At 44.7% G+C, this 26,495-nt stretch overlaps 2 protein-coding genes across 5 annotated transcripts in view; one reads left to right on the top strand and one right to left on the bottom strand.

Moving 5' to 3' along the window:
• Nucleotides 1-26,495, top strand: part of MEST (mesoderm specific transcript) — a 55,749-nt gene that overhangs the window by 13,011 nt on the left and 16,243 nt on the right. For all 4 annotated transcript variants that reach the window (XR_012512032.1, XR_012512031.1, XM_039473110.2 and 1 more), the window contains exon 12: nucleotides 508-26,495. This exon is cut by the window's right edge. Coding sequence is in view for 2 of the 4 variants with exons in the window: in XM_039473110.2 (XP_039329044.1) it covers nucleotides 508-625 (118 nt within the window). In the remaining 2 variants the exon portion in view is untranslated. The remainder of the gene's footprint in view (nucleotides 1-507) is intronic.
• COPG2 (COPI coat complex subunit gamma 2) overlaps nucleotides 1,807-26,495 on the bottom strand; it is a 140,702-nt gene continuing 116,013 nt past the window's right edge. Inside the window, exons 21-24 of the mRNA XM_003920989.4 lie at nucleotides 4,111-4,208; nucleotides 3,248-3,386; nucleotides 2,854-2,952; nucleotides 1,807-2,363 (exon numbers count right to left, since the gene is read on the bottom strand). Of these exons, the coding sequence (XP_003921038.1) occupies nucleotides 2,233-2,363; nucleotides 2,854-2,952; nucleotides 3,248-3,386; nucleotides 4,111-4,208 (467 nt within the window). The 3' untranslated portion in view covers nucleotides 1,807-2,232. The remainder of the gene's footprint in view (nucleotides 2,364-2,853; nucleotides 2,953-3,247; nucleotides 3,387-4,110; nucleotides 4,209-26,495) is intronic.

Raw genomic sequence — 26,495 nt, 5'->3', positions numbered from 1 at the left:
TACTTGGAAGGTATCAGAATATGAAATCTTGATTGATCATGTCACATAAGAATGTTCTATACCTTCCTATGGCCTACCAGATACAAGCTAGTAGTGAACAGCTTGCATACAGTTTTTAATAAAATACCCCTCTCATCTCCTCCTGGGATTAAGGGAAGATCCTTGGTTATCTCTGCTTGGGCAGTGAGTTGCTGTGTGATCCACTTGTTTGATGCCTCATCCTTCTCTAAGGAGCTGAAAGACATCTTGCTTTGACAATTGTTGCAAAAGTGTTCTATTTTCAAGTTGTTGTTTGTTGGAGTATGAACATTTAAATACTAGTCTGTATAAATGGAATTGGCAAGTTTATCTGCCTAAGATACAATTTCAGAGTAGAAGTTGAATAAGCTCTTTGTTGGCTCCCTCCAGTGTGGTGTGTCCACAGGGTCATTTACTGGGGCTTCCTACTGGCTTACATCCCTCCCCCTCCAGCCTCAAGTTCACCTGCGTGCTGTTCTCTTCCACTAGGAAAACGCTGCCGCGGTCCACAGTGTCGATTCTGGATGACCACATTAGCCACTACCCACAGCTAGAGGATCCCATGGGCTTCTTGAATGCATATATGGGCTTCATCAACTCCTTCTGAGCTGGAAAGAGTAGTTTCCCTGTATTACCTCCCCTACTCCCTTATCTGTTGTGTATTCTACTTAGGAAGAAATGCCCAAAAGAGGTCCTGGCCATCAAACACTATTCTCTCACAAAGTCCACTTTATCAAATTGGTGAACAGTGTATAGGAAGAAGCCAGCAGGAGCTCTGACTAAGGCTGCCATCACAGTCCACCTCCCATAACTCTGACATCTGATCAAATGTATGGACTTGGCTTTGTTTTTGTGTTATTGGGAAATTCTGATGAGTGTTACTATTCACTGACGCTGAAAGACGTTCTTTTGCATAAAAGATTTTTTAACACTTTGAACTTCTCTGAAATATTTAGAAGTGCTAATTTCTGGCCCAGGCCCAGTAAGAATTCTAAAGTAAGAATGAGGAGAAGGGGGCCTCCTTCCCTCACCTGGAACGGCTTTATGGGCAAACACACTTTAAAAGTTCTTTAAGCAACTCAGAGCTGAGTCCTCTTTGTCATACCTTTCGATTTAGTTTCATCAGCTGTTTTTAGTTACAAACATTTTGTTAAAATAGATATTGGTTTGAATAATATAGTATTCTTAGTATGATTTTTAAGTCTATAATTTACTTACACATTACATATATTTTATAAAGATCCTAACCCAGTATAGCATACCCTTACTCTGCCAGAGTAGTGAACCTAATTAACCATGTTTGATTTCTGAATAAATTGAACTAAATCCAAACTATTTTCTAAAATCACAGGACATTAAGGACCAATAGCATCTGTGCCAGAGATTTACTGTTATTAGCTGGGAAGACCAATTCTAACAGCAAATAACAGTCTGACACTCCTCATACCTCAGTGCTAAAAATTATGTCTTTCTTGAGCTACTGCAGAGGGGAAGAAGTGTTGTGTAGTCCAAGTCACCATGCTGAATGTACATAGATTCCTTTATGATGACTGCTTAACTCCCCATTGCCTGTCCCACAGAGGCTTTCCGATGTAGCTCAGTAATTCCTGTACTTTACAGACAGGAAAGTTCCAGAAACTTTAAGAACAAATTCTGAAAGACCTATGAGCAAATGGTGCTGAATACTTTTTTTTCAAGCCACATTTCATTGTCTTAGTCAAAGCAGGATTATTAAGAGATTATTTAAAATTCATTTTTTAAAAAAAATTAGCAACTTCAAGTATAACAACTTTGAAACTGGAATGAGTGTTTATTTTCTATTAATAAAAATGAATTGTGACAAAAGTGGACTCTGGCTTCCCCTCCCCCACCACCCCTCTGGGCTAAAATTTTCCAACATTGCCAGGAGCTTTCAGATACACGTTAAATTAAAGAATGAAATGAAGTTAAGCAGCTGGAGCACAGGATAGTATTTGATTTTCAAGGTCACCCAAAGCTGCACCATCATACCAAAGCTGACCAAGTATAATAAAAAGAAAAAAACGAACCCATGCGCAAAAGTAGAATTTGATCTGCTGGCTCAGGGCCAAATGTTTGATTTGCTTCTCCAAAGTCATTCATCTTCAAAAGTGTGATTCTGGGAAGCTGATGCCACTAGCCTAAAAGCCCACTGACTGTGGAGTGTGCATCAGCTTCCTCTTGTCCAGTAAGATTTTATCCAACAGAAGCTAAGATAACATCTACAGGTGTTCTCTCTTTGCTTCTGACGGTCACCTGCATGGTCACTCCATCTGCTAAGGCCAGCCTGGACCTCACCAATAAATCATAGCCACCTCTGAATATACCTGAGAGAAAAAAGTGAGGAAAACCATATTAAGAACTCAAAACAAGCACTGGATAATGAAATTTATAATGTTCTCCCTGCATCTCCTTTCTATTAGTTTAGTTTTTCTAGAGATTTGTGGAAATTGAATCCCATGCATAAATTCCAAATATCATATATATATATATATATATATATATATATATATACATACATGTATATTTATATTCCCATTAAACCAGGTACATAGAAGGTATTTAAAAATACCAATTTGGAGTGCTAAAAAGGAATGCTGGTGGTGGCCTTGGTGTCTGTTGGCCAGATTTAAGTGTTTTAGGCCAAATGTACATCTTAATAAGAATAGCATGCAAAACAGATGACTCATTTTGAGTGGATTTCAAATTGTGACTTACACAATGGGGTGATGGGCAACAGTAAGGCCTAAGGTGCCCGTCTACATCCCATTAAGCTTTGCAACAAAATGAAAGGGAAATCTGATGGAAGCTTCTTACCTGCCAGGTAGAGCGAATGGGAATTCTTGTTCTCAGGTACCTTATCGGATCTCTCACATGGCTGCATGCCCAGAAATGTGATGATATTGTTGACAGCCTCTGTGTTGAGAAGATGTAGGAGACGGTATTAGGAAGGTAAAGCACAGGGATGTACCTCTGCCCCAGTCTAGGCTGGGAGCTGGGGTGGAAGGCGTTGTTGGTGATGTGTAGAGGCAGGCTACTGGACTAGAAAATGGCTAATCAATTAGATGATGAAGACAGGGTTCTGGCCTTTTAGGTAAGAGATTTATGAAGTATATATGTATTTTTAAAAGGAGTTCTTCTGGAATAACAAATATGCCTATTAGGTATTATACTGCTGTCAGGCAATATACTGGCAGCAAATGGTTCTCACCTTCCAGAGTTTTGGTAGAACTGAGGGCAAAGGTTTCCTCTTTCTCAAAAGTATCTCCCACCTCTTCCCAGGCAGCAGCGAAGTTAGGCTTCAGTACTTTCTGAATGTGGTCAGACACAGTCACTTCAAGATCTTCCAGCTAGTGGGTAACAAGCAGTCAGTAAAGAAAAGTCCCTTCTGTTATAGGGCAAAGATAAAGGAACTAATCAATATGGTCCTCAGGAACCTAGAGAAAACTCTACCACCAAAATAGTTCAAGTTCTGTAGTCTGGATGAATCTAATGCTGCAACCCTTAGCAAAGGAAAGAACATCTGGCAAGAGCCAAATTCAGACAACATCTGTAGCGCTGAAGTACAGAGTAGTCCTGTTGCACCCACACCTGACTACTGAGTTCCAGGGACACAGTATCCTCTGATCATTCCCTAAGAGACTGATACTTTAAAATGTTTCCCCTCCATTCTGTGAAGGCTTTTTAATCCATGATCTGGCTATAAACTAACAGTTGCTGTAGCAGAAGCAAAAACAAAACAACAAAAAACAAAACCACCACCCCTGCCCCAAATCATTTTAAATAAAACTGATCTCAATGAAAATCATGTAATTATTTTCATCTCTTAATTATCCCTATTATAAAGAAAATAAAAGGGTGAGTTTAATTATGAAGTGGCAAATCTCAGTTCTCTCTGCCCTGGGGCTGTCCAGTTACGGAGGAGGGTTAGTCCAGGTCCTCCTAAGTTGTCATCTGTTTCAGAAGAATAGAAATCCCATAAGTTTATGTCAGCTGCTCCTAGAAACATGTTCTCTCAAGGCAGAAGTCACTCAGTGTTGCAAAGGTGTCAAAGTCTCTGCTGGGAAGACTCACCACATACTCATCATCATACCCATCCTCATCTGGAACTCCAGTGTTAGGGTCACAGTCCCGGACTGTAAACTTCATGGTGCAGCTAAAGGTGCCTGCAACTGGAGGAGAAGGCAGGCAAACCTGATGAGTGGGCAGTGCAAGCGAGAAGTTGCCATCATTTCTTAGGAAGTGCCACCTGTACTCAGCATTGTGTTTCACATTTTCCAGTTAAACACACCCATGCTCTGTTTTAGAAGGGAATGGTTCTCAAAAGTAGCCTGTAGGCAGGTCAGAAAGGCAGCCTCACAAAGCATGAATGTAGAGTCCATTCCATACTGTGCGTTACAGCAGTATAAAAATGATGACACGGGCAGACTGTTTCTCTATTGGTATGAAGAAAGCAACAGAGAGGTACTTTTGGGGGCTTTTTTTGCCATGCCTATCAAAGGGGCCTAAATATTGACAAATAAATATTTTGAGAACCACTACTATAGGACCTGACAAAGAAAAAAAAATACTGATGGTAAAAGCATACAGATCATCTGATTAACATTGACCAATCTCATCAGCATCTCAGTGTGGTCTGATGGAGGATCCACAGATTACCAGAGAGAACTTGCTTTATCTGTCAACCTTTAGACTATAGTGAGTAGGTCAGTAACGAGTTCCTAGTATTGGTAAAGTCTGTCTTAAATGGAAAGGCAAGTGGGCAGTGTTGGATGTTTTCACACAGGTGGTGTTCATAAGAAATGGAGATGGGGGTACTTTTTTGGAAAGTGAAGTCTTTATAAAGAAGACAGGATGTTCTGAAATGTTTGAAGGAGGGGATTTAGCAAGTGTGAATGAAAGGCATTTAGGGTGTAATCTATGGTCTGGAAACGGCTCTAGTACAATACATAGTACATATTGAGGCGGTTAAGTTATTTGGGGGACAGGCAAGGAGAGGAAAGAACAGGCTCAGATGTAAAGACCATATATGACAGGGTGGGTAATAAGACTTTCATTTGCTCAGTCTTGACTTTAAACTCCATCCATCTATCCATCCATCCATGTAGTGACTGTCAATACATGTTGACGTTACATGTAAAGGTATAAGCTTATGTGCCAGACACTTTGATAAAAAGATGACTGAGACATGACCTCTGTCTCTAGGAGCTGTCTAGGAATTAAATAAGTTAAGTGCGTGGGCTGTGTGCGCGCGATCTATCTATGACATTACAACTCAATGCCATGGATCCTTTAATATAAGTTTTAAGAGAATGCCATGTGAGGGTACAGGATTAACAAATAGCCTGGGAAAATTGTAATAAATGTGAAATGATACAGTAGTTTAACTGGCTCTCAGAAGACGCAAAAGAACTTTGGCAAGCAGAGGAAGACGTACAAACAAGCAAAAGGAAAGAGGCAAGAAAGTGCATGGGGCAGCTGGAAACAGCACGAGGCATGCTAATAACGCCTAGGTGCTGAGAAGATCATTTGTTTAGGAATAATGCAAAATACCTTGTATTTCAAATGATTTTCCAACAGGCTCTGGTGAGCTGAGGCAGTCAAGAGATTGAAAGGTTAGAGTAAAGCTAGATAAGATGTGCCTAATTTAAGCCACTGATGGGGACATGAAGAATGGGTCTGAAATTCAGAGAGCAGATGATTAAACAGAATATGCTGAAAACAGATGATGGCAGTGGGTTGACCCATATAGGAAAGAATGTACCTATCAAGGCTGCAGAGTCTATTTAATGCTATAAGAGAGTTGAGGAAAGAATGACTGTGGTTTAATTAAGACAGGATTTTCTTTAGGGAGAAGGGGAAAGAAGAAAGAAAGAAGTGAAAGTTAACACAAAGCCAGAATAGCTCAGGTGAGGCATTTAAAAAAAAAAAAAATGAAAGCGATATGGGATTATGGTAGGGAAAAAGGTCATGATGAAGTAAGAATGAAGAGTCGGGAGACATTAAGGAATAGATTATAGGAACCCAGTGTGATTCCAATTAATCAGGGAGGCAAATGAGGAGGAATAAAGAGACAACATCAGGAATGAAGGCAGATCTCAGACTGCACAGGGGCTGGGTTTTATGTGGAGGTAGACCAAGACACTTACATATAAGGACCTGATAGAAAGAAATTAAGGAAGTAAATAGGAATAGTGTTAGTACAGATAATGTTCCTGAAACCTTAGTGGCAAATTTTTAATTAAATGCTTGATACAATGAGAGGTTATAGGGAATCTAAGGAAGTCCAATGAAAACCATTGGTAGTAATCTATCAAATCTGCTACATGGGGTGAGGAGGTGAGAAGGGGGCCTTTCCATGGCAAGAAAATACGGAATGCAGTGCCATAATGTAAAGATAAGAGTTACACAAACAGAGCAAGGCAGATACCAAAGGGAATCAGAAAATAATGCCTGAAGATCTGCATTACAGTTCTTTGAAATTAGGCTTGTCTTGTGAGGATTTACTGAAAATGACAGTCGACCACTAAGGAGATTTGTATGGAAAAAAACCCAGAGAATTAGAGAAAAGATGGATGCTGGCAGCTAAGACAGGAGAGGGACATGTGAGTTGGGCCAGGGTACAGAACATGCAGTGTGGCAAAGGGCAGAGTAGGAAAGGCGGGAGGGAGCTGCTAGGTCTCAACCACTTGAGGGAGACCATGCCGAAGTAAGAGACACTTATAGCCATTTCCAGAAAGCTTTGTTGCAATAATAATTGAAGAAGAGGGTATGTCACTAGGGCAAAAGATTAGAAAGGGGGCAGGGGAGGTGTATCTGTACAGGCTAACCGCGGCAATGCATGCAGGTCTGGACTGGACTGAGAAGGAACGGGTGCAGCATAGTGTGTAGGAAATCGAGGAAAGCTGAGCAGTGAGTGCCAAAAGGAGCAGTATACACCTACTTGGAAAACTGTGCTGAGTCTGTGGAAATGCTGTACAAATGCTGGGAGGGTTTTTCCTCTAGGACAAATTCAGAGGGAGAAGGATGAATGGTACTGGAAAGCAACATTACAGCTGTCCTCAGATGAAAAGGAGTTAGTCACTAAGGAACGACACACATCAACTGGAAGGTAAGACAGCACTGCTGGGCCAAAAGTCATAAGTAAAACATAAAAGACTGGAAGCAAAGGAACAGAAATAATATATGAGGAAAGGCCTACTGGCAGAGGAGGTATGGAATATAAAGATTCAGAATGGGGTATCCCGTCTAGTTCTAATTGGTCGGCTGCATGGTAAATACACAGAAAGGGTGAGGAGCAAGGACTTCAGCAGGAGGCAGCCGCAGACCACCTCTTAAAGGTGAGGGAATGCCTAAAGGACTTGCTTGATAGGAGAGTTATAAACTGATGAATGCTGATAAAAAGCTAACAGATGCCAACTTTAGAAATATTATACTTGATTTATTAAGAGAGTGTGAACAGGTAGTTTGTCCAGAGAATGGATTACTGCTACTAGATGGGGAATGGGTGAAGATTATGAAGAGTGAAATAAAGAATTCTATATTTATTTCTGTAGAGGGATGGTAGGGCTGAGTGCAGTGCCTCACGCTTGTAATTGCAGCATTTTGGGAGGCTGAGGCTGGCGGATCACTTGAGGTCAAGAATTTAAGACCAGCCTGGCCAACATGGTGAAACTCTGTCTCTACTAAAAATACAAAAATCAACCAGGCATAGTGGCACCTATAATCCAGGAGGTTTCTGAGATCACGCCACTGCCCTCTAACCTGGGTGACAGAGTGAGACTCCATCTCAAAAAAAAAAAAAAAAAAAAAAAAAAAGAGAGAGAGAGAGAGATGGCAAGTGAAAGGACGACAGACAGTTAAGATACAGATTACTGCATAGTGTTCCATTGAAGTTGCCTAGAAGTTACTCCGCTATGTGAGGACTGGCTCAAAGTGACAGACATTTCCTTGGGAAACATGAATGAAAATATCACAGGGGAAGAGAAAGAGAAGATATAGGTGGAAGCTGAAAAAGACGAGGAGGTGGAGGATTTAGGTTGGAGTGTGGAATATAAACTGTGGGTAGGGGCTGGGCGCAGTGACTCATGCCTATAATCCCAGCACTTTGGAAGCCTGAGGCAGGTGGATCACTTGAGGTCAGGAGTTCAAGACCAGCCTGGCCAACATGGTGACACCCCATCTTTACTAAAAATGCAAAAAGTGGTGGGGCGTGGTGGTGGGAGCCTATGATCCCAGCTACTCGGGAGGCTGAGGCAGCATAATCACTTGAACCCGGGAGGTGGAGGTTGCAGTGGGCTGAGATCATGCCACTGCACCCTAGTCTGGGTGACAAGAGTGAAAGCTCTTGTCTCCAATAAAATAAAATAAAAAATATAAAGTGTGGGTAGGGAAGGGCATTAAAGAGGGCCAGAATGAGGAACACTGGAAGATGGCAGAGCTGCATATGCAGTAGAGAGACGTGAGTCAAGCTGGATCATAACCAAAGGAGAGAGAATGTGAAGTGTAAGTAAGAACTGGTGTCGTGAGGAAGTGCCATCTGTGAATCTTTGCTTGAATGATGTTTGAAGCAACAAGTGTGACCAACAGAGTGAAAGGTCAAGGAGCTGAAATCGATGGATTCCTACCATAGGCAATGGCAGGAACCCTATCAAGGTCTGGAATGAACTGAAGGTGCAAGTGTTTTCAAAGCAGTGTGCAGGTGACAAGGAAGAAAAGGCTAAATCCTCGAGAGTGATCCACAAGATGATAGCTGAGAAAACAAGTGGTTGTAAGTAATAGTTGTTTTTGTAGGGTCAGCTGGGGAAAACAGCGCAAGAGCCTGCAGAAGAGATGGGGTCATTTGAGGATTGGCAGGTACTGACAGGAGGGATACAGCCCCATAATTTTACCAAAGATTAAATAAGAAATGATTAAATAAGGAGAGAGAGTGTAGGTGGAGTGGCATGGACAGATAAAATGAGGAAAGTGTTTCCCAGAATGGGAAGTCTTGTAAGCTCTTAAAATGTGGGTCTATTTGGTCAAATGTTGGCTCTTAATTGCAGACTTTGAAAAGCAGTATATACAATGGGAGAACAAGTGCTTGAAAAGTAACGGGAAACTTTTGTGAGAAGTTCAATTAGAAGGAGAAGGATTAAGATGAGCCCTAATATAAAGCTAGGGCAGCACCTTAAAGACACCAGGAGAGATCTTTGAGTAGTTTGCAGAATGTATTACTAATATTAAAAGAGGAGTGGCTGGAGATCATGCTGGAAACCCACCTCAGGGGTAAAACCTCTGTGTTTCCAGGTACAGATGGTAGATGAATATAATTAAGATAAGGGAGGGCAAATTGCCAAAGGGAAAAAAACAAATGAATATCATGTAAGTGTTGCATTAAAGTTACTCTTAGAAGTTACTCTGTCATGTGAAGATTTTCTATAGATGAGAGACAGACACTAGAGAGAATCTGTCTAGGAAGTGCCATTCAGGAGGAGATAAAGTCCCTCTGAATGAAATATGGATGGCAGCTAAAAGAAGGGAAGTTGAAGATAAGGTGGCATACATCTTTAGGGCAGGATAGGTAACAGGGAGAAACAGGAGAGAACATTAAAGGCGCCTCCAGATGAAAAGGTCATTTGAAGAACGACAGGAGTGACTGGACAGACGGTCCCATATTTGGGCCAAAAGACATGAAAGAAGAAGGTTAAAGCTAAGGGGAGCACTAGATAAACTAGATAATGATTCTGAAAAGATGGCATGGTAATAAGAAAGGCCACAGTGCCATAAAGATTCCTGGAGAATCCTGCCAGATCTCAGACTGGGCCCAGCTGGTCAAATACAATGGGTGTAAGGCCAGATTGCAATGACTAGTATATGGGAGAGAAGGAGAGACCTGAATAGGAATGAGAGGCAGTAGACTTGCTCTTGATACCTTGGTGGGAAATTTTAATTTAAGGGCATAGTTGAGGGAGAAGTTAAGAGTAATGCTTCTCAGAATGTGTTACATAGCACTATCTAGGAATCTGTTAAAAATATGAATTATTCTCCCCGACTCCAGGTCAAGTCAGTCAGAAACTCAGGGTGCATTAATCTGTTCTCACAATGCTATAAATAAATATCGGAGACTGGGTAACTTATAAAGAAAAGAAGTTTAATTGGCTCAAGGTTCCAAGGGCTGTACAGGAAGCATGGTTGAGGAAGCCCCAGGAAACTTACAATCATAGTGGCAGACAAATTGCACTTCATAGGAGACAGAGAGTGGGGGGAAGTATTACACACTTCTAACAATCAGATATTGTGACAACTCTATCACAGGAACAGTGCCAGGGGGATGGTGCTAAACCATTTATGAGAAACTGGCCTCATGATCCAGTCACCTCCCACCAGGCCCTACCTCCAACGGTGGGGATGACAATTCAACAGGAAATCCAAACCACATCATGGGGTAAGGCCCCGCAGTTTGTTTTAACCAGCTGCAGTTGGAGAACCGCTGCTTTAGACAAAGGCAGATTAAGAACAATTCTGGTAAAGGGCCTTTGCTAGCAATTGTCACATTAGGATTAGCTGAAAATTAAAAGCAGCAACTGGAGAGACTTGTATGAAAGGATAGGAGAGAAGGAAAGAATGGAGGTGATGGAGGCTACAAATGGGAAAGGGGATAAATGAATGAGGCTGGAGGCTCATTCATTTACTGTAAGTACATATCCTAAGTACATATTGCAAGTGCATTACTAGAAGTACAGTAAGCGGGCCAGTGAGGAAGGGCGCTGCAGCATGGCAGGATGAGGAGTACTGCAACGGGGAGATCAGCAACTCCCGTAGAGTGATTTTATGTTAATCCAGCCACAGCCGCTGAAGGAGACAGGAAGGAGAGAATGTGGCTAAGTAAGAACTGAGGTTATGAGGGGTTACTGTTCAGGAAGCTTTGGACCTCAGATCCAGTGTGCAGTCTTAATGGTGAGTGCTGATTGTGAGGGGTCTGTTTACCTAAAAGACAGTACTGAATCTGTGGAAATGACATACACAGAGTCTCTGAAAGAAGGAGGGATGCTGAATATAATTTTCATAAAGCAAAATAAAAAGGTGTACAATAGTGATGTTAAAGTTGCTTCCAGATGAGAAAGCATCACCTAATATTGACCAAAAAAAAAAAAAAGTGTCACGGATACTAATTGGAGGTATTTGGCACCATACTTGGGCAAAAGGTCATGATGGAAAAGAAAGAAGCCAGGTTAGATGCTATCTAAGGGGAAGGCTTACTTGAAGAGCAGAAAACTGGATATGAAGGGAGGAAACCTCAAAAGGAATAGGTATCCATCACTATGAAAGGTTAGGCTATACAGGGTAAGCCTCCAAAGGGAAATCTGGAAAAACATTCTGTAAGAGGGACATCAAGGATGTACTCAGAAATTAAGAAAACATGTTAGGACTTGCCAAAAGTGGGAGAAGCAATCAAGGAGATGTGTATGCAAAAGTTGCAAAGGAGAGTTCAAAAGATGGAGATTGAATGTTAAATAGGGAGAGAGGACGTGTGAATGAGGGTGGGGGGCAGAACATGCAGTGTAGAGAAACAACAGACACAGAGGTGTATTTGCAGTTACTGATACAGTGTTCCTATTTAAAGAGGGCTAAATGGGAACACAGGGAAATGAGAGTTGGGAATTTGTCAGAGTTGCGTATTAACAAGGAGAGAGTAAGTTAAGAATGTGGCAAACTAAGAACTCGGGTAAAAGGTGTTGTTGTCCAGGAAGCTTTCTTGGAAAAATGTTAGAAGTATTGGGTTTGGTCAGTATGGTGAGATGTGAGAGAGATTAAGTGGGATGGGCATAAAGGGCAGGCTAGCGGCAAGAATCCTATGAAGCTGTAGGCAGATCCAAGAAAACAAAACAAACGCAGGGGAGAATGTGGCACACAGGGCAGAGGGCAGAGGGCAGTGGGCTGAGCAGTGAGTGCCCAAGGGGAGGGGAGTATCCAGAAGAACCCACTGAGTCCATAAGAACGACACATAGGTGATAGCTGAAAGGAGGGATACAGCAGCATGATTCTCTCGGGCAAAATAAGAAAGAAAGGAATGGAAGAACAAAGTGAAGAGTTCCTGCTGACGGGAGGGGATGACTGCAGGAATGGCAGATACTGCCTGGTGGGTTAAGGAACCATTCTTGGACCAAGGTTACGATGGAATAAGAAGGAAGAGAGAGTTGGCTGGTTGAGTAAAGGACCATCGTATAAAACAGACAAAAGTTAAGAGTAGGTGGAGTAGCAAGTAGGCAGATCAGATGTATTTAAAAAAGGGATCCAGAATGGAGAAACTGCTAATATCTCAAAATGAGTCCAAGTGGTCAAATTGGGTGGGAAGGCCCAATGGTAATGAATGGTACATCTAACAGAGTTTCAGGGACCCAGGCAGGAATGGGAATTAGATTAGCTCTTGATGCTGGAGGTAGACATTTTTGGTTAAAAACTCGGTTAATAAGTTTAAGAGAGTTTTATTAAGATGAATTCCTAAAAAGACATTGCTAGCAACCTTAAAATACATCGGTATTGACCATTTAGGGAGGGTGGATGTGTAGTTTGTCTGTAGAGAAAATGAATTGTATTTCTTGAGAACTGGTAGGGAATCGTGAGGGAAGTAAACCTCAAGAGTGGAATGCTGTATCTGTTGCTAAGATAATTTAATGCCAGTAGCCAAAATGGACAGGTAAGATGTGGTAGAACATAACAGAAGAAGAAGAAAGGGTTTTCATCTAGGTAATGGGAGCACTGTGTGAGTTAGAGCAGGGTTCTGGGTGGTCAAGTTGCAAGAAGACAAATAACCTGTGGGTTAAAAAGAACTAGAATGGAGAAATCTGTCAAATCTCAGAAGGAGTCCAATGAGTTAAATGTGTGTTGCTGAAGACTGCAGTGAGGGCGTAGATGGTGAAAGAGAAGTGAATGCCTGAATATGAACAGGAGTCAGAGAACAGACTAGCTCTTCAAGTCTTGGTGGGAATTTTTTTTTAAAGAACACAAACACATACATTTATACAGCACTGCAAACACAGCAGTATGTACTATTTATGGATATGTAGTAAAGTTATAAAAATATGTATGAGGATTAAGTATCAGATTCATGTCATGATTTTCTCTTGGAAGGGAGAGAGAGGTAAACAATTTTGGGAGTGGCACCAAGGAAGCCTCAATTATATGTGCAACAGTTTCTTTTAAAAAAGATCTGAAGCAAATACAGCATAAAGTTAAGATATGAAGAAGTGAGTGTATTAATTTTTTGGGGCTGAAAAGTTTTAATTAAAAGGCTTGGTTGATAAAGGTTAGAGGCAGAAGATTAGGTGCTATCAGCGGCTTTGAGATTCAAAGCCGCTGACCGCACCTAAAAGACACTGGTTTGATAGAGTAACTAGAGAGCGTAGGTGAGTGGTTTATTTGGTGAGATGATGATTTGTATTTGGTGTCACACAGGTGGGTGGCATTAAGGGAGTATACTTAAGAAGAATGATGTATCCATCACTGTGATTATCGATGGAAGCTGATAATATTGATGTTAATATATAAGACAGTGCAAATAAAGGAAATTAGGAAGAACTTGTCAAAGTATGTTAAGATGTGCTCAGAAAAGAAATATTATGTTACAACTGGCTGTAAGAGCAATTTTTAAGATATGTATAAAAAAAGTGTTAGTAGGCTGGGCACTCACTGTGCCCAGTGGCTCACACCTGTAATCCCAGCACTTTGGGAGGTGCAGGGGTGGGGGGGTGGATCACCTGAGATCAGGAGTTTGAGACCAGTCTGCAACATGGAGAAACCCTGTCTGAACTAAAAATACAAAAATTAGCTGGGTGTGGTGGCGCGTGCTTGTAATCCCAGCTACTCGGGAGGCTGAGGCAGGAGAATTGCTTCAACCTGGGAGGTGGAGGTTACAGTGAGCCAAGATGGTGCCACTGCACTCCAGCCTGGGCAAGAGAGGAAGACTCTGTCTCAAAAAAGGGAAAAAGTAGAGAAAAACTGAAGCTGAAATTAAGGAAGAAGAAGGCATGAGAAGGCCTGTTAGATTTAGGTTGGGGTGCTGAGCAAGCAATTTTGCAAAATGTTAAACAGGGAAGGGTATTGAGGAGGGCCAGGATGAGGAGCACTGAGAATCAGAATGATAAGTTCAGTGGAGTTGTATGTTAAGCTAGATACCAATCATGGGAGAAAAGACAGAAGTGAGAACGTAGCAAATAAGAATTGGAGTATATGTTGCTGCCCAGGAAACTTTGTTGGAAAAAGATTTGAGGCAATTGGTGGCATCAATAGAATGAGAGGTTAGAGAGAGATTAATGTGATGGACTTAAAATTGGTCAGGGCAGGGATCCCAGGAAGTCCAGACTGAATGGTGGGTGGAAAGACATTCAGTACAGAGAGTGAGAAATGAGGAAGATGGAAGACAGTTGAATAGTGAGTGCTGAATATCAAGAGTGTACACACCATCCAAAAGAGATGGTTATATCCACTAAATGATACAGCTGAATGACAAAGGAATGTTGGAGAAAATGTAAGGAGTTTGCAGCAAAAGGAGAAAGAGAAAAAGGAATAGAAGGGCAATGTTCAGGTTGTTTGTAAATGGAAGACATTATTTGAATAAGTCACATATATTGATGGGGAAAATGGCTAGTGCTCTACACTTAAGCCAAAGCACTTGATAGAAAAAAGAAAAAGAGGATAGCAGGTCAATAAATGGGACACTGTATGAATCAGAAAGCAGTTTTGAGTAGGTGGAATAACAAGAAGACAGATCAAATATGAATTAAAGAAACAGAACTGTCCGATCTCAGAAGAACTATATACAGAATGAGAAAAGAGCAGAAATTTGAAAAAGAAGTTGGATAGGTTGGTGCTTGAAGTCTTAGTGGGAAATTTATTTCTTAAGTGACTGCTTGGTAGGGAAGGTTAGAAGGAGATGAATTAAGATAAACCCTGAGGCCGGGCGCGGTGGCTCAAGCCTGTAATCCCAGCACTTTGGGAGGCCGAAGCGGGTGGATCACGAGGTCAAGAGATCGAGACCATCCTGGTCAACATGGTGAAACCCCGTCTCTACTAAAAACACAAAAATATTAGCTGGGCATGGTGGCGCATGCCTGTAATCCCAGCTACTCAGGAGGCTGAGGCAGGAGAATTGACTGAACCCAGGAGGCGGAGGTTGCAGTGAGCCAAGATCGTGCCATTGCACTCCAGCCTGGGTAACAAGAGCGAAACTCTGTCTCAAAAAAAAAAAAAAAAAAAAAAAAAAAAAAAAAGATAAACCCTGATAAGAAGCCATTGGTGGATACCTTAAAAACATCAGGATTGACAGGTACAGATCGGGATTTTCTTTGTAGAACAAATGAATGCTATTGGTTGAGGACTGGTTGGGAATCATGATAAGGTTGGCATCCAGAGAATAATCCAGTATTCATTGATTATAGAGTCAGTGGGTAAATGATTTGTAGAACGTTTAAGATATGGCAGGGCAGATATTCAAAGGGAGTTATGAAAGGACATAGCAGTAAGTATGATGTAAAATTGGCCAAGAAGTTAAGGAATAACGTTAGTATTGGTTGAAAGTAAGAAAAGCAACTGAGAAGACTTGTATATATATAAAGAAGAAGAAAGGAGAAGGGAGAGGAGAAAATGCTTTTTTGGAAGAAAAAAATGCATGAATTAGTCTGGGTTTGGAATATGCAAGGTATGAAACAGCAAATATTATTGAGACCAGAATGAGGAATTCAGTTATCACCAGCTATCTGCTCATACTGCCTAAATACTTGTTAATATGAAAAGTTTATATATATACATAAATATATGTATATAATGACATATATGATATATACATCACCATGTACTTAGGAAATCTGGTACAGTGAGTTAGCATTCTTGTACTAACAAAAACTTTTAGCTTGCACGCCAGCCTGCTTGAGATGGTCTGTTTCCGCTGCGGCTCTTGTGCCGACAGGCTTACTCCCTGTGCTCAAGGGTGTGAAATGTGTTGTGTGTAATTCCTGTCATCTTCCCCATCACATGAGTGGGACAGTTCAAGCAACTCACCAAGTGGTAAGTAAACATTTCCAAAACACTTCTTGTTTATATATTTCATCTAAAAATGTATAGGCATTTGTTATTTATATTGAAAAATTCCATTTTTCCTTGCAGTATAAAAGGCAAATGCAATTATAGTCTATTAAAGTATGAGTCTTTATTACAGTCCTTATTATAGTATGAGCATAGTACAAAATGGTACGGTAAACAAACATGTCTGCTAATGAACTGATGATATGTTAAATAATTAGGTCACTATCCTTTAAAATGGTGTGTAAGAAATACTTAAAAGGTTTTTTTTTTGATCATAGTGTTTTAGTGACGATTGAGAAAACAGGTTGAGTTTTTTTTAAAGGGAGATGGATACGGGCTTTTTGAAATTTAGGATAATGCAATGTAGTGTTTCCTACCAAAAATTATTATTTAAGCACACAGGATAACGAGAATTGCTTGTACTTACAAAGTTGAGTCAGGAAGAAGACTGAGGAAGAAAGAAAGGGATGAGATAAAATGACAACTAAAAATTGGATATAAGAGGTAGTATCCAGGAAAATACATTTGCATTAAAAAGTGCAGTTGACAGAACAGAGATACATCAGTAAAGTGGACATAAAACAAGGCAAGCGGCAGGGATCCAGTCAAGGAGCAGAGAACCACAGCAGCTCAGCAGAGTCTGCAGGGAAGAAGACAGAAGGAAAGGGGCTGGGCAGTGAATGGAGAACAGAAAGAGGTGCCTGACAGCAAGATTTGAGTGAATGCATAGGAGTGACACACAGTGGATGGATGGTTAAGTGTGCCCTTCCAAGGCAGAAAAAGAAAAACAACAAAATGAGGGGAAAAGGTATTTTAAATTTACCTTAGGATGGGAAAGATCACGTGAGGATGACATACTGGAAAATAAGATTTGCCACTATAATCGTATCATATGGAATAAGGAAGAAAACAAGTGATAGATACTAAATAAAAAGAGCATATACAGATTTGGCAACGTTTCAGAGTAACTTAAGTAAAAACAGGGCAAATCAGCTTCCCAATAAGGAAACCCAGAAACAATGAGGTCAGTAGAACAAGAGCATACATTGAGAAAATAGTTATACGATTAAAGATGGACCAGAGATATGGAAGGAAAAAAGGGTGAGGCAGGAAAGAAGCAAGTCAGAAGACAACTGTATGCATCAGAGTAGAATGTTAGAAAAAGGCAACAAACCAACAAAAAAGGTGCAGAGGCACAACGGATTGAGCAGTATACTTAAATCTGATTCCAAAAAGGAGGAAAGAAGTTCAGAAATGAGTAAAGGGGAACTGAGCCGAGACAGGGGAAAGGGCACCAGGAAACAGAACTGAATGGTGCACGTCCGTAACTAGCAAGGGCTGCTAACTGCACCAGAAGACAGTGGTAAACAGATTACGGGTGGCACGGGGGTTTCCAAATGTCAAAGAAGAGAAAAAGAGGTGCAGAATGGATTGTCTAAGGAGCTTCAGGTAGGACTATGAGAGTCCTTAAGAAAATCCAAAAATGAGATGAAAACATCCTCAATAATAATGAAAAGACAGGAAAGTTGCATGGATTAACAGTATGAAGATAATGAAAATACTATAGTACAGTAAAAAGAGTGCATGATGGAGGTAAGAAGAGTGGGGAGTAACTGGAGGCAGTACTAAAGGTGGAATCTTGCCATATGTGTCACAATATGTAAACTTCAAGGATAGAAAATATTAAAACGAGAACAGAAAATACTGTATGGGTGTGGAAGCTATAAGGCCAATAATAAGGGGGTTAAGAGTATAGGTCACTTTCATGTACTGAAGGGTAAAAGTTTCAATGTAAACCTTTAAGAGAAATCCTTTTCAAGAGTCAGAGGCTGTGTGGAATAAAGAAACAAGGGGTGGGAAGAAAGTGGTGGAAGGATGCCAGAGGAAAAAAAGGAAATATACAAAACAAAGTGTTTCCATGGGAAGATTTCCAGGTTAGTTAGAATGGGAAAAACACTAAAAATGCTAACTAAGAAGTATGAAAACCAGATGAGAGACGTAGTAAAAAAAGAACAAACAAAAACAGGTAAAAATGGGCATTCTGGCCCTCTAAAACAATGATCTTTAACAGTAAAAGGGAGTATGAAATCGGGAGGAAGACATCAATTCTCTAACACAGACTCGGGGCTGGGGCCTGCTGACTTCAGAGCAAATAGGGAGGGAAATGAGGGTGGTCTGCAGCGGAGAGTGCCTAGTCTATACGAGAGGGAAATGCTGAGATCTTTGAGAGAGAAGATAAATGCAAGCACGAGAAGCCTCCAGGCCTAAAATGGGAGACTGAAGTGCAGGGAGTCAAGGTGGCCGTCCACAGCAGTGATTCTTATCTGGGGTGGGGGGTGGTTTTCACCTGGAGGGAGGGCTGGGGGCATGGATCCCCAGGCAGGCCTATCCAATCATCTGAGGGGTGTTGAGCTCAGAAAACGTAAGGGGAAAAAGCAGTCTCTAAAAGGAACACAGACAATAACAAAGGAAGGAACTGAGCCCAAAAGATGCTTCTGATAGGCCGCCTTGGGGTCCTGCATCCTCAGGTGAGAATCACTGGTGGACGTGGGAGGAGGGAGGGCTGGGCAGAGATGTGGAGTGTGAGGGGAAGAGGCACATGCCCGCCGGCGGGGCTGAGGGAGGCATCAGGGTCAAGACTGTCAGGTGTGGGAACACAGTTCCCGACAGACCACGACAGGGATGACAGCGAGCAAATGGATGTAGCCGAAAGGCACCAGGGACCGTGGTGGTGGAGCTGGGATTTCCATCGCCTTGGTCCCAGACTGGAGGACTCAGGTGGAGGAGGGAGGCCGAGAGAAGGGCCCCGTGACACAGAGGAAGTGGGCTGTGCGGGTGAGAGCAGGGAGCAGGGGATCTGTTGTCACGGGGAAGGAAGGCGCAAAGGGGGATGGAGACAGCGTGGAAAGAGAGTGTCTTGAAGACATGGGCACTAAGGAGGGACAAGGCGGGAGGAGGGTGGGACTGGCAGGGGCACCCAGGATTAGTGGAGAGCTGGGTCTCAGGCAGAGCAGGAGAGGCAGGTTGAGACCGGGTGTGTTTCTCTGGGGGGGTGTAGGCAGGTGGAGAGGGGACAGGAGCGAGTGCTGATGACAAAACTGCTGCAGTGACAGGAAGAAGGTAGGAGATTCAGAGGCACATGCTCCCTAGTGTTTGCACAAGAATGCGAAAGAAATGATGCAAAGGGAGTTGAGAAGGTTTTGGGGAATCAGAGTTGGGGGGTGCCAGAAGGTACGCATAGCCTGGGCCACTGGGACGTGGGCACAGATAGCTGGGCAGAGCTGGTGGATGTGGTATGGTATGTGTGACGCAGAGATGTCTGCGCCTGCTGGAGCAGTGGGTGCGGGGCCAGGTCAAGAAGGGAGGACGCACCTGAGAACATGACTCAGGCAGTGGGAGAATCACGGATGGTGGAGGGAAAAGATGGTGCAGGTGGGACAGTACCGTGCTACGCAGCAGAGGAAGAAAGCAGGAGGAACGAGCAGCCTGGGCCCAGGAGCTGGCCGCTGGGACATCAGGGGATGAGTCTGCAACACATGGGAGAGCAGGACAGAGGAGAGGCGTGCCCTAATGGGCAGGAAGAATGAGTCGAAGCAGGCCATGGAGCCCAGAAGCTAAGAGAGGAGAGCTTGTTGGGAGGATGAGGGATGCGCTGCAGTAAAGGAGGCGGGCCAGGCACCAGAGGGAGGGAGCAGATGGAGACAATCCAGGGACTTCACCCCAGAAGGGGCAAAGTGTGTGACGCAGTTTGTGGATGATAAAGCATAGTGTGCGTAAGACAAGCAAGGAATGGGGAGAGGTGGGAGATGGCAATAGATAGGGAGGATGTAGGAGATGCAGGCACCTTGGCACTGCTGGGGACCACAGTGTCAAGAAGGGCATGGGAGATGATGCAAGGTCAGGTGGATTGACGTGGATGAGGAAAGGACTGTGTCCAACATGGCAGGGCTGACAGTTAGGGTGGCTGGGGACAGCAGATGGACTCAGTAGAACATGCTGGGGATAGAGGCTACGGTAATGGTGGCAGCAGGGAGGGCAGGGCAGGAAGGACTGGATGCTGAAGATGAAGTGGAGGGTGTCTGGAAGACAACAGTGGGAGAAGATGCATGGATGGGTGATGCAAGGTTTTAATGTGAATCCTGAGGTGAGAAGGGGAGAGAGAGAGAGTGAATGTGAGTGTGAGTGTGGCATCCATGTGAGGTGGTGTATGGGATGTAACTGGGTCAGGTAAGTGAATAGGAAAAGAAAGGGACTGGAAGCATGCACAGGAAACAGCCTCACAGATCTGTGTTGGTGATGAATACTGGTCAAGGGGCCAAGGTGGAAAGGTGAAGGGGGAATGCAGAGTTCCCAAACCGGGGCGTTGACAGATCTCACTGGAGAAGTTGGTTTCCTGTTATCAAGGCCAGACTGTAGGATCAGAGTAGAGACAAAAGCCCAGGAATATGCAGAGTAGGTTCACAGGAGAATGTAGGGGATGGGGACAAACAACTCAGATTAAATGAAGGAAACAGCATCACTGCACGGTAAGATGGCACTGGGCATGGTAACCTCAGGGACTTGGTAATGAACCTAAGTGGTTTGAGTCTACTGGTTGGGTAGAAAGATGCTTGCAAATAGTGGAGTAGTAGTTAGGAACCAATGCTGAGGAAGCAATTCAGAATGATCACTGAATCTGCGCTTCTGCTGTCAAGGGAGGCTAAAGGGATAGAGGTGTAACTTGCAGCTGGAAGCAGGTAAATAGAGATGTAATATACCTGGGCAAAGAAGAGTCTCAAACACAGTGGACCTCATAGCTGTAATGGGAGTTTAGATCACTATCAGGTGTGTACAGGGGACAGAGTATGGATAAGGACTGTAGAGAGCTGGTGTGTTTGTTGCTGGAGTGTGGACTTCATTTACGAAAAACTTCATCTAGAGGAAAACAGGAGGAAAAGCAGAGGAGGACAGAGTGGGAACCTATGTAAGAAGGTCTTAAATTGTAAACACGGGTGTTGTGAAGGTAGTGCAACCAAGAGGGAAAGAAGAAATGAGTGATCTGGACAGCCTGAATGGGTAATGGAAGGGTAGGTGTGATGGGCAGGGGTGCATCAGCTCGCCGGGGCCCTATCTGAGATAAATGGAAATAAAGGAAGTGAGGAAACGAGAAAGAGAAGGAAGTGGCATGACTGGCTGTGGAGTTTTGTGGGAGCCTTCCTGATGGAGCAGAAAGAAGAGGAGAAAAGGCTGGAGTGGAAGAGGGCAAGGAAAAGGCAGCCTCAGGAAGGCGCTGGCCTGAATCAGTGGAAGATCTGGAAAAGCAACAGAAAACAGTTGTTGAAGAGAAGGTGGGATAGGGAGAGGATGGAAAAGTTTGAGCAGTGAGCGCATCCCTATGGAGAAGAGATGACTGAGTCTGATGAAGTGACAGGCCCTGGGCGGTTGAGAGAAATACGGACCACAGACAGGCAGGTGCCTTCCCTTGGCCAAGGAAGCAAAGAGAAGAAATGTGTCACAAGGGGAAAGGCTGCAAGAAAGAATGTGGAAGTGGGACGATGAGGCAGCGCAACTGGGGAGTCACCTACAGAAGACAGACAGGGTGGAGGGTCCCCCAGGGAAGGATGGAGGGCAGAGAGTGTGGTGGAAGGGAGCCAGGCAGGACAGCCACAGGCAGGACAGCCACAGGTGGAGCCAGGAGAAGGGGGAGGTCTCAGAGTGGAACAAAGGAACCTGGAGTGCTCAGGGCAGCCTGCAAGGTCTGGCATGGGGAAGGGGAAGCGTAAAAGGGGTGGACAGCACTGGGCAGGAAGGAACGGCTGCTCTTAAAGCCTTGAACTTTGTTGCAAAGGTGTGAATCTTGGGCCAGGCTCTTTACCACGGATCCGGCGGGGAAGGGTGGGTGGTGGGGATGGGTTTAGGGGGGCAGTTTGGGTGGGGGTTGACTGGGTTGGATGGGAGGGCAGGGTTGGGAGCAGTGGGATTTCAAGTGGGAAAGGGGTGGGGATATTCGTGGGGTTGGGAATGGGAGTGGGGGAGGCAAACCAAACTCTAGGCATTTGAAAAACCATCTTATTTAATTGATCTAGTGGACTATCACATGTTGACTACTGGGAGTGATAGATACTGGCTGGAGAAGACCTCTGAATGCACTGAAGAATGGAGTAGCTTCTGGTAGAGTGGCAGGTGAAAGTAAAGAAATGGCTTTTGGGAGGTAAGCAGGTATATAAGACACAAAGGGGGAAGTCTCTGCAGCACTACTTTGTGAAGGATCTGAAAATAGGTGGAGTGATTAAGGAAAGGAGCAAACAGTAAGCCCCTGGAAGGACCAGCTGGAGTTCACAGATACTGACAGAACACCTGACAATCATATGGGTATGTGGGGCCACAGGTGTCTGCAGGGACTTTAAAGAACAAATCCCTCCTGCAGAGTGGATTTTGCGACATGTGTGTTTCAATGAGTAGACAGGGAGGAGAACAAGGTGATTTTCAAGCAGAGAGTGCCTGGCATATATGGGGGCTGGGGGAGGGAAATGCTAAGGTCTTTTGAGTAGGAAGTGTAGCTGGAACTACCAAAGAATAAACTCTGGAAATGGGAAAGGAAACTAGGGAGTCAAGGTGGCCGTCCACAGCAGTGATTCTTATCTGAGGTGGGGGGTGGGTTTCACCCAAGGGAGGGCTGGGGGCATGGACCCCCAAGCAGGCCTATCTAATCATCCAAGGGGTGAGCAGTGTTCAGCTCAGAAAAAGAAAAGGAAAAAAACAGCAGTCTCTAAAACGAATACAGACAATGGCAAAAGAAGAAACTGAGCCCTAAAGATGCTTCAGATAGGCCGCCTCGGGGTCCTGCATCCTCAGGTGAGAATCACTGGTGTGGACGTGGGAGGAGGGAGGGCCACGAAGAGATGTGGAGTGTGAGGGGAAGAGGCACATGCCCGCCGGCGGGGCTGAGGGAGGCGTCAGGGTCAAGACTGTCAGGTGTGGGAACACAGTTCCCGACAGACCACGACAGGGATGACAGCGAGCAAATGGATGTAGCCGAAAGGCACCAGGGACCGTGGTGGTGGAGCTGGGATTTCCATCGCCTTGGTCCCAGACTGGAGGACTCAGGTGGAGGAGGGAGGCCGAGAGAAGGGCCCCGTGACACAGAGGAAGTGGGCTGTGCGGGTGAGAGCAGGGGATCTGTTGTCACGGGGAAGGAAGGCGCAAAGGGGGATGGAGACAGCGTGGAAGGAGAGTGTCTTGAAGACATGGGCACTAAGGAGGGACAAGGCGGGAGGAGGGTGGGACTGGCAGGGGCACCCAGGATTAGTGGAGAGCTGGGTCTCAGGCAGAGCAGGAGAGGCAGGTTGAGACCGGGTGCGTTTCTCTGGGGGGGTGTAGGCAGGTGGAGAGGGGACAGGAGCGAGTGCTGATGACAAAACTGCTGCAGTGACAGGAAGAAGGTAGGAGATTCAGAGGCACATGCTCCCTAGTGTTTGCACAAGAATGCGAAAGAAATGATGCAAAGGGAGTTGAGAAGGTTTTGGGGAGTCAGGGTTGGGGGGTGCTAGAAGGTACGCATAGCCTGGGCCACTGGGACGTGGGCACAGATAGCTGGGCAGAGCTTGTGGATGTGGTATGGTATGTGTGACGCAGAGATGTCTGCGTCTGCTGGAGCAGTGGGTGCGGGGCCAGGTCAAGAAGGGAGGACGTGCTGAGTGCAGTGGCTCACGCTTGTAATCCCAGCGCTTTGGGAGGCCGAGGCGGGTGGATCATGAGGTCAAGAGATCGAGACCATCCTGGTCAACATGGTGAAACCCCGTCTCTACTAAAAATATAAAAAATTAGCTGGGCATGGTGGCACGTGCCTGTAATCCCAGCCACTCAGGAGGCTGAGGCAGGAGAATTGCCTGAACTCAGGAGGCAGAGGTTGCGGTGAGCCGAGATTGTGCCATTGCACTCCAGCCTGGGTAACAAGAGAGAAACTCCGTCCCAAAAAAAAGAAAAAAAAAAAAAAAAAAAAGGGAGGACGCACCTGAGAACATGACTCAGGCAGTGGGAGAATCACAGACGGTGCTGGGAGAAGGCAGGATGGTGCAGGTGGGACAGTACCGTGCTACGCAGCAGAGGAAGAAAGCAGGAGGAACGAGCAGCCTGGGCCCAGGAGCTGGCCGCTGGGACATCAGGGGATGAGTCTGCAACACATGGGAGAGCAGGACAGAGGAGAGGCGTGCCCTAATGGGCAGGAAGAATGAGTTGAAGCAGGCCATGGAGCCCAGAAGCTAAGAGAGGAGAGCTTGTTGGGAGGATGAGGGATGCGCTGCAGTAAAGGAGGCGGGCCAGGCACCAGAGGGAGGGAGCAGATGGAGACAATCCAGGGACTTCACCCCAGAAGGGGCAAAGTGTGTGACGCAGTTTGTGGATGATAAAGCATAGTGTGCGTAAGACAAGCAAGGAATGGGGAGAGGTGGGAGATGGCAATAGATAGGGAGGATGTAGGAGATGCAGGCACCTTGGCACTGCTGGGGACCACAGTGTCAAGAAGGGCATGGGAGATGATGCAAGGTCAGGTGGATTGACTGGGAGACAGAAAACAACTGTTTCCAATATGGCAGAACCAAACATGTAGGATGATTAGGGTGACTTAAGAGAGCAGATGAATCCAATGCAGCATATTGTGGAAAAAAGGATGCCAGTGTTTGCAGTAGCAAGGGCAGGACAGGAAGGGAGCAGACATCAAGGAAATGACTGCAGAATGCAGTAACTGACTTACGGGTGGCAGTGGCAGGAGCGGATGCTGAAGATGAAGCTGAGGGTCTCTGGAAAATAACAGTAGAGGGATATGCAGCCTATCTTAAATAAAAAAACAAACTATTGTCAAACAGTCCTCAAGGCATGATGTCGGACTCAAGATGGGTCCAGGAAGTTGAACAGAAAAGGACATGAGCACAAGGTGCATGACAGGTGGAGAATCTCATGAATTTGAGGGTCTCAACATTGGTAAAGGGAGCAAGGGAAAAAAGGAGAGGCAGAATTCAGACTCCCAAATTGGGGTGTCAGCAGATCTCAGGACACAAGTTGGTGGCATGTCTGCTATCAAGACCAGACCACAGAGGCAGAATGGAGCAACAGCTCTGGCAGCCTTTAGGAGAAAGTGGGTGAGGGCCACAGTGATTGGTTAAACAAAGGAAGTGGTCAGCACTGCACACTAACATGACACCTGCATAGAAACCATAGGCAGCTGACCTTACGGACTTACTGAACTCAAGCAGACTGATCCCAGATTGTAGACAGAGGTGTGTTTGCAAATGCCAGAGGAGCTGCTAGGAACCAATGTAAAGGAGACAATTTGCAACAGTCATTGAATCCAAGTTTCTGCTGTTTAAGAGTGGCTGAAAGGATGCAGGCATAGCTTGTAATGCAAAATATACGCAGAGGTACATAGTGAAGCTGAGGAGGAGGGCCTTTGAAAGTTCAGTGGGAGAGGTTTAGGTCAGTAGCAAATGGGCACAGCGGGAGAGAGTATGCCCAGGGTTTGGAGATGGTCAGGGTGCTGGGCGCTGGGATGAAGGCTTCATGTCTGGAAGACTCAAGGTAGAGAGCAAAAGAAGAGGAAAGGCAGAATGGGATGGAGGGCAGGACCTGTGTAAGAAGAAGGTCTTAAACAATAAACACAGGTGTAGTGAAGGTACTGTGGCCAAGAGAAAATGGTGGATCCAGATGGCCTCGATAGGTAGTGGACGGGCAGGCACACTAGGCAGGGGTGTATCGGCTCACTTGGGCCCTATCCGAGGTAAATAGAAATAATGGAGGCAAGGAAAGGAGGAAGAGGAGGAAGTGGCAGGACTGGCTGTGGAGTTTCGTGGGAACTCATTTCAGGGAACTGAAAGAGAAAAGAGTTGAAACAAGGCTGGAGTGGAAGAGGGGAAGGAAAAGGCAGCCTCAGGAAGGCGCTGGCCTCAATCAGTGGAAGATCTGGAGACGCAACAGAAAACAGTTGTTGAAGAGAAGGTGGGATAGGGAGAGGATGGAAAAGTTTGAGCAGTGAGAGCAGGTCAAAGCAGTGAGCACATCCCTATGGAGAAGAGACGACTGAGTCTGATGAAGTGACAGGCCCTGGGTGGTTAAGAAAAATATGGACCACAGACAGGCAGGTGCCTTCCCTTGGCCAAGGAAGCAAAGAGAAGAAATGTGTCACAAGGGGAAAGGCTGCAAGAAAGAATGTGGAAGTGGGACGATGAGGCAGCACAACTGGGGAGTCACCTACAGAAGACAGACAGGGTGGAGGGTCCCCCAGGGAAGGATGGAGGGCAGAGAGTGTGGTGGAAGGGAGCCAGGCAGGACAGCCACAGGCAGGACAGCCACAGGTGGAGCCAGGAGAAGGGGGAGGTCTCAGAGTGGAACAAAGGAACCTGGAGTGCTCAGGGCAGCCTGCAAGG

This window comes from Saimiri boliviensis, chromosome 10 (assembly GCF_048565385.1).
Source record: "Saimiri boliviensis isolate mSaiBol1 chromosome 10, mSaiBol1.pri, whole genome shotgun sequence".
In the NCBI taxonomy this organism is placed as follows: Eukaryota; Metazoa; Chordata; class Mammalia; order Primates; family Cebidae; genus Saimiri; species Saimiri boliviensis.
This window is presented reverse-complemented; position numbering and strand designations above follow the sequence as displayed.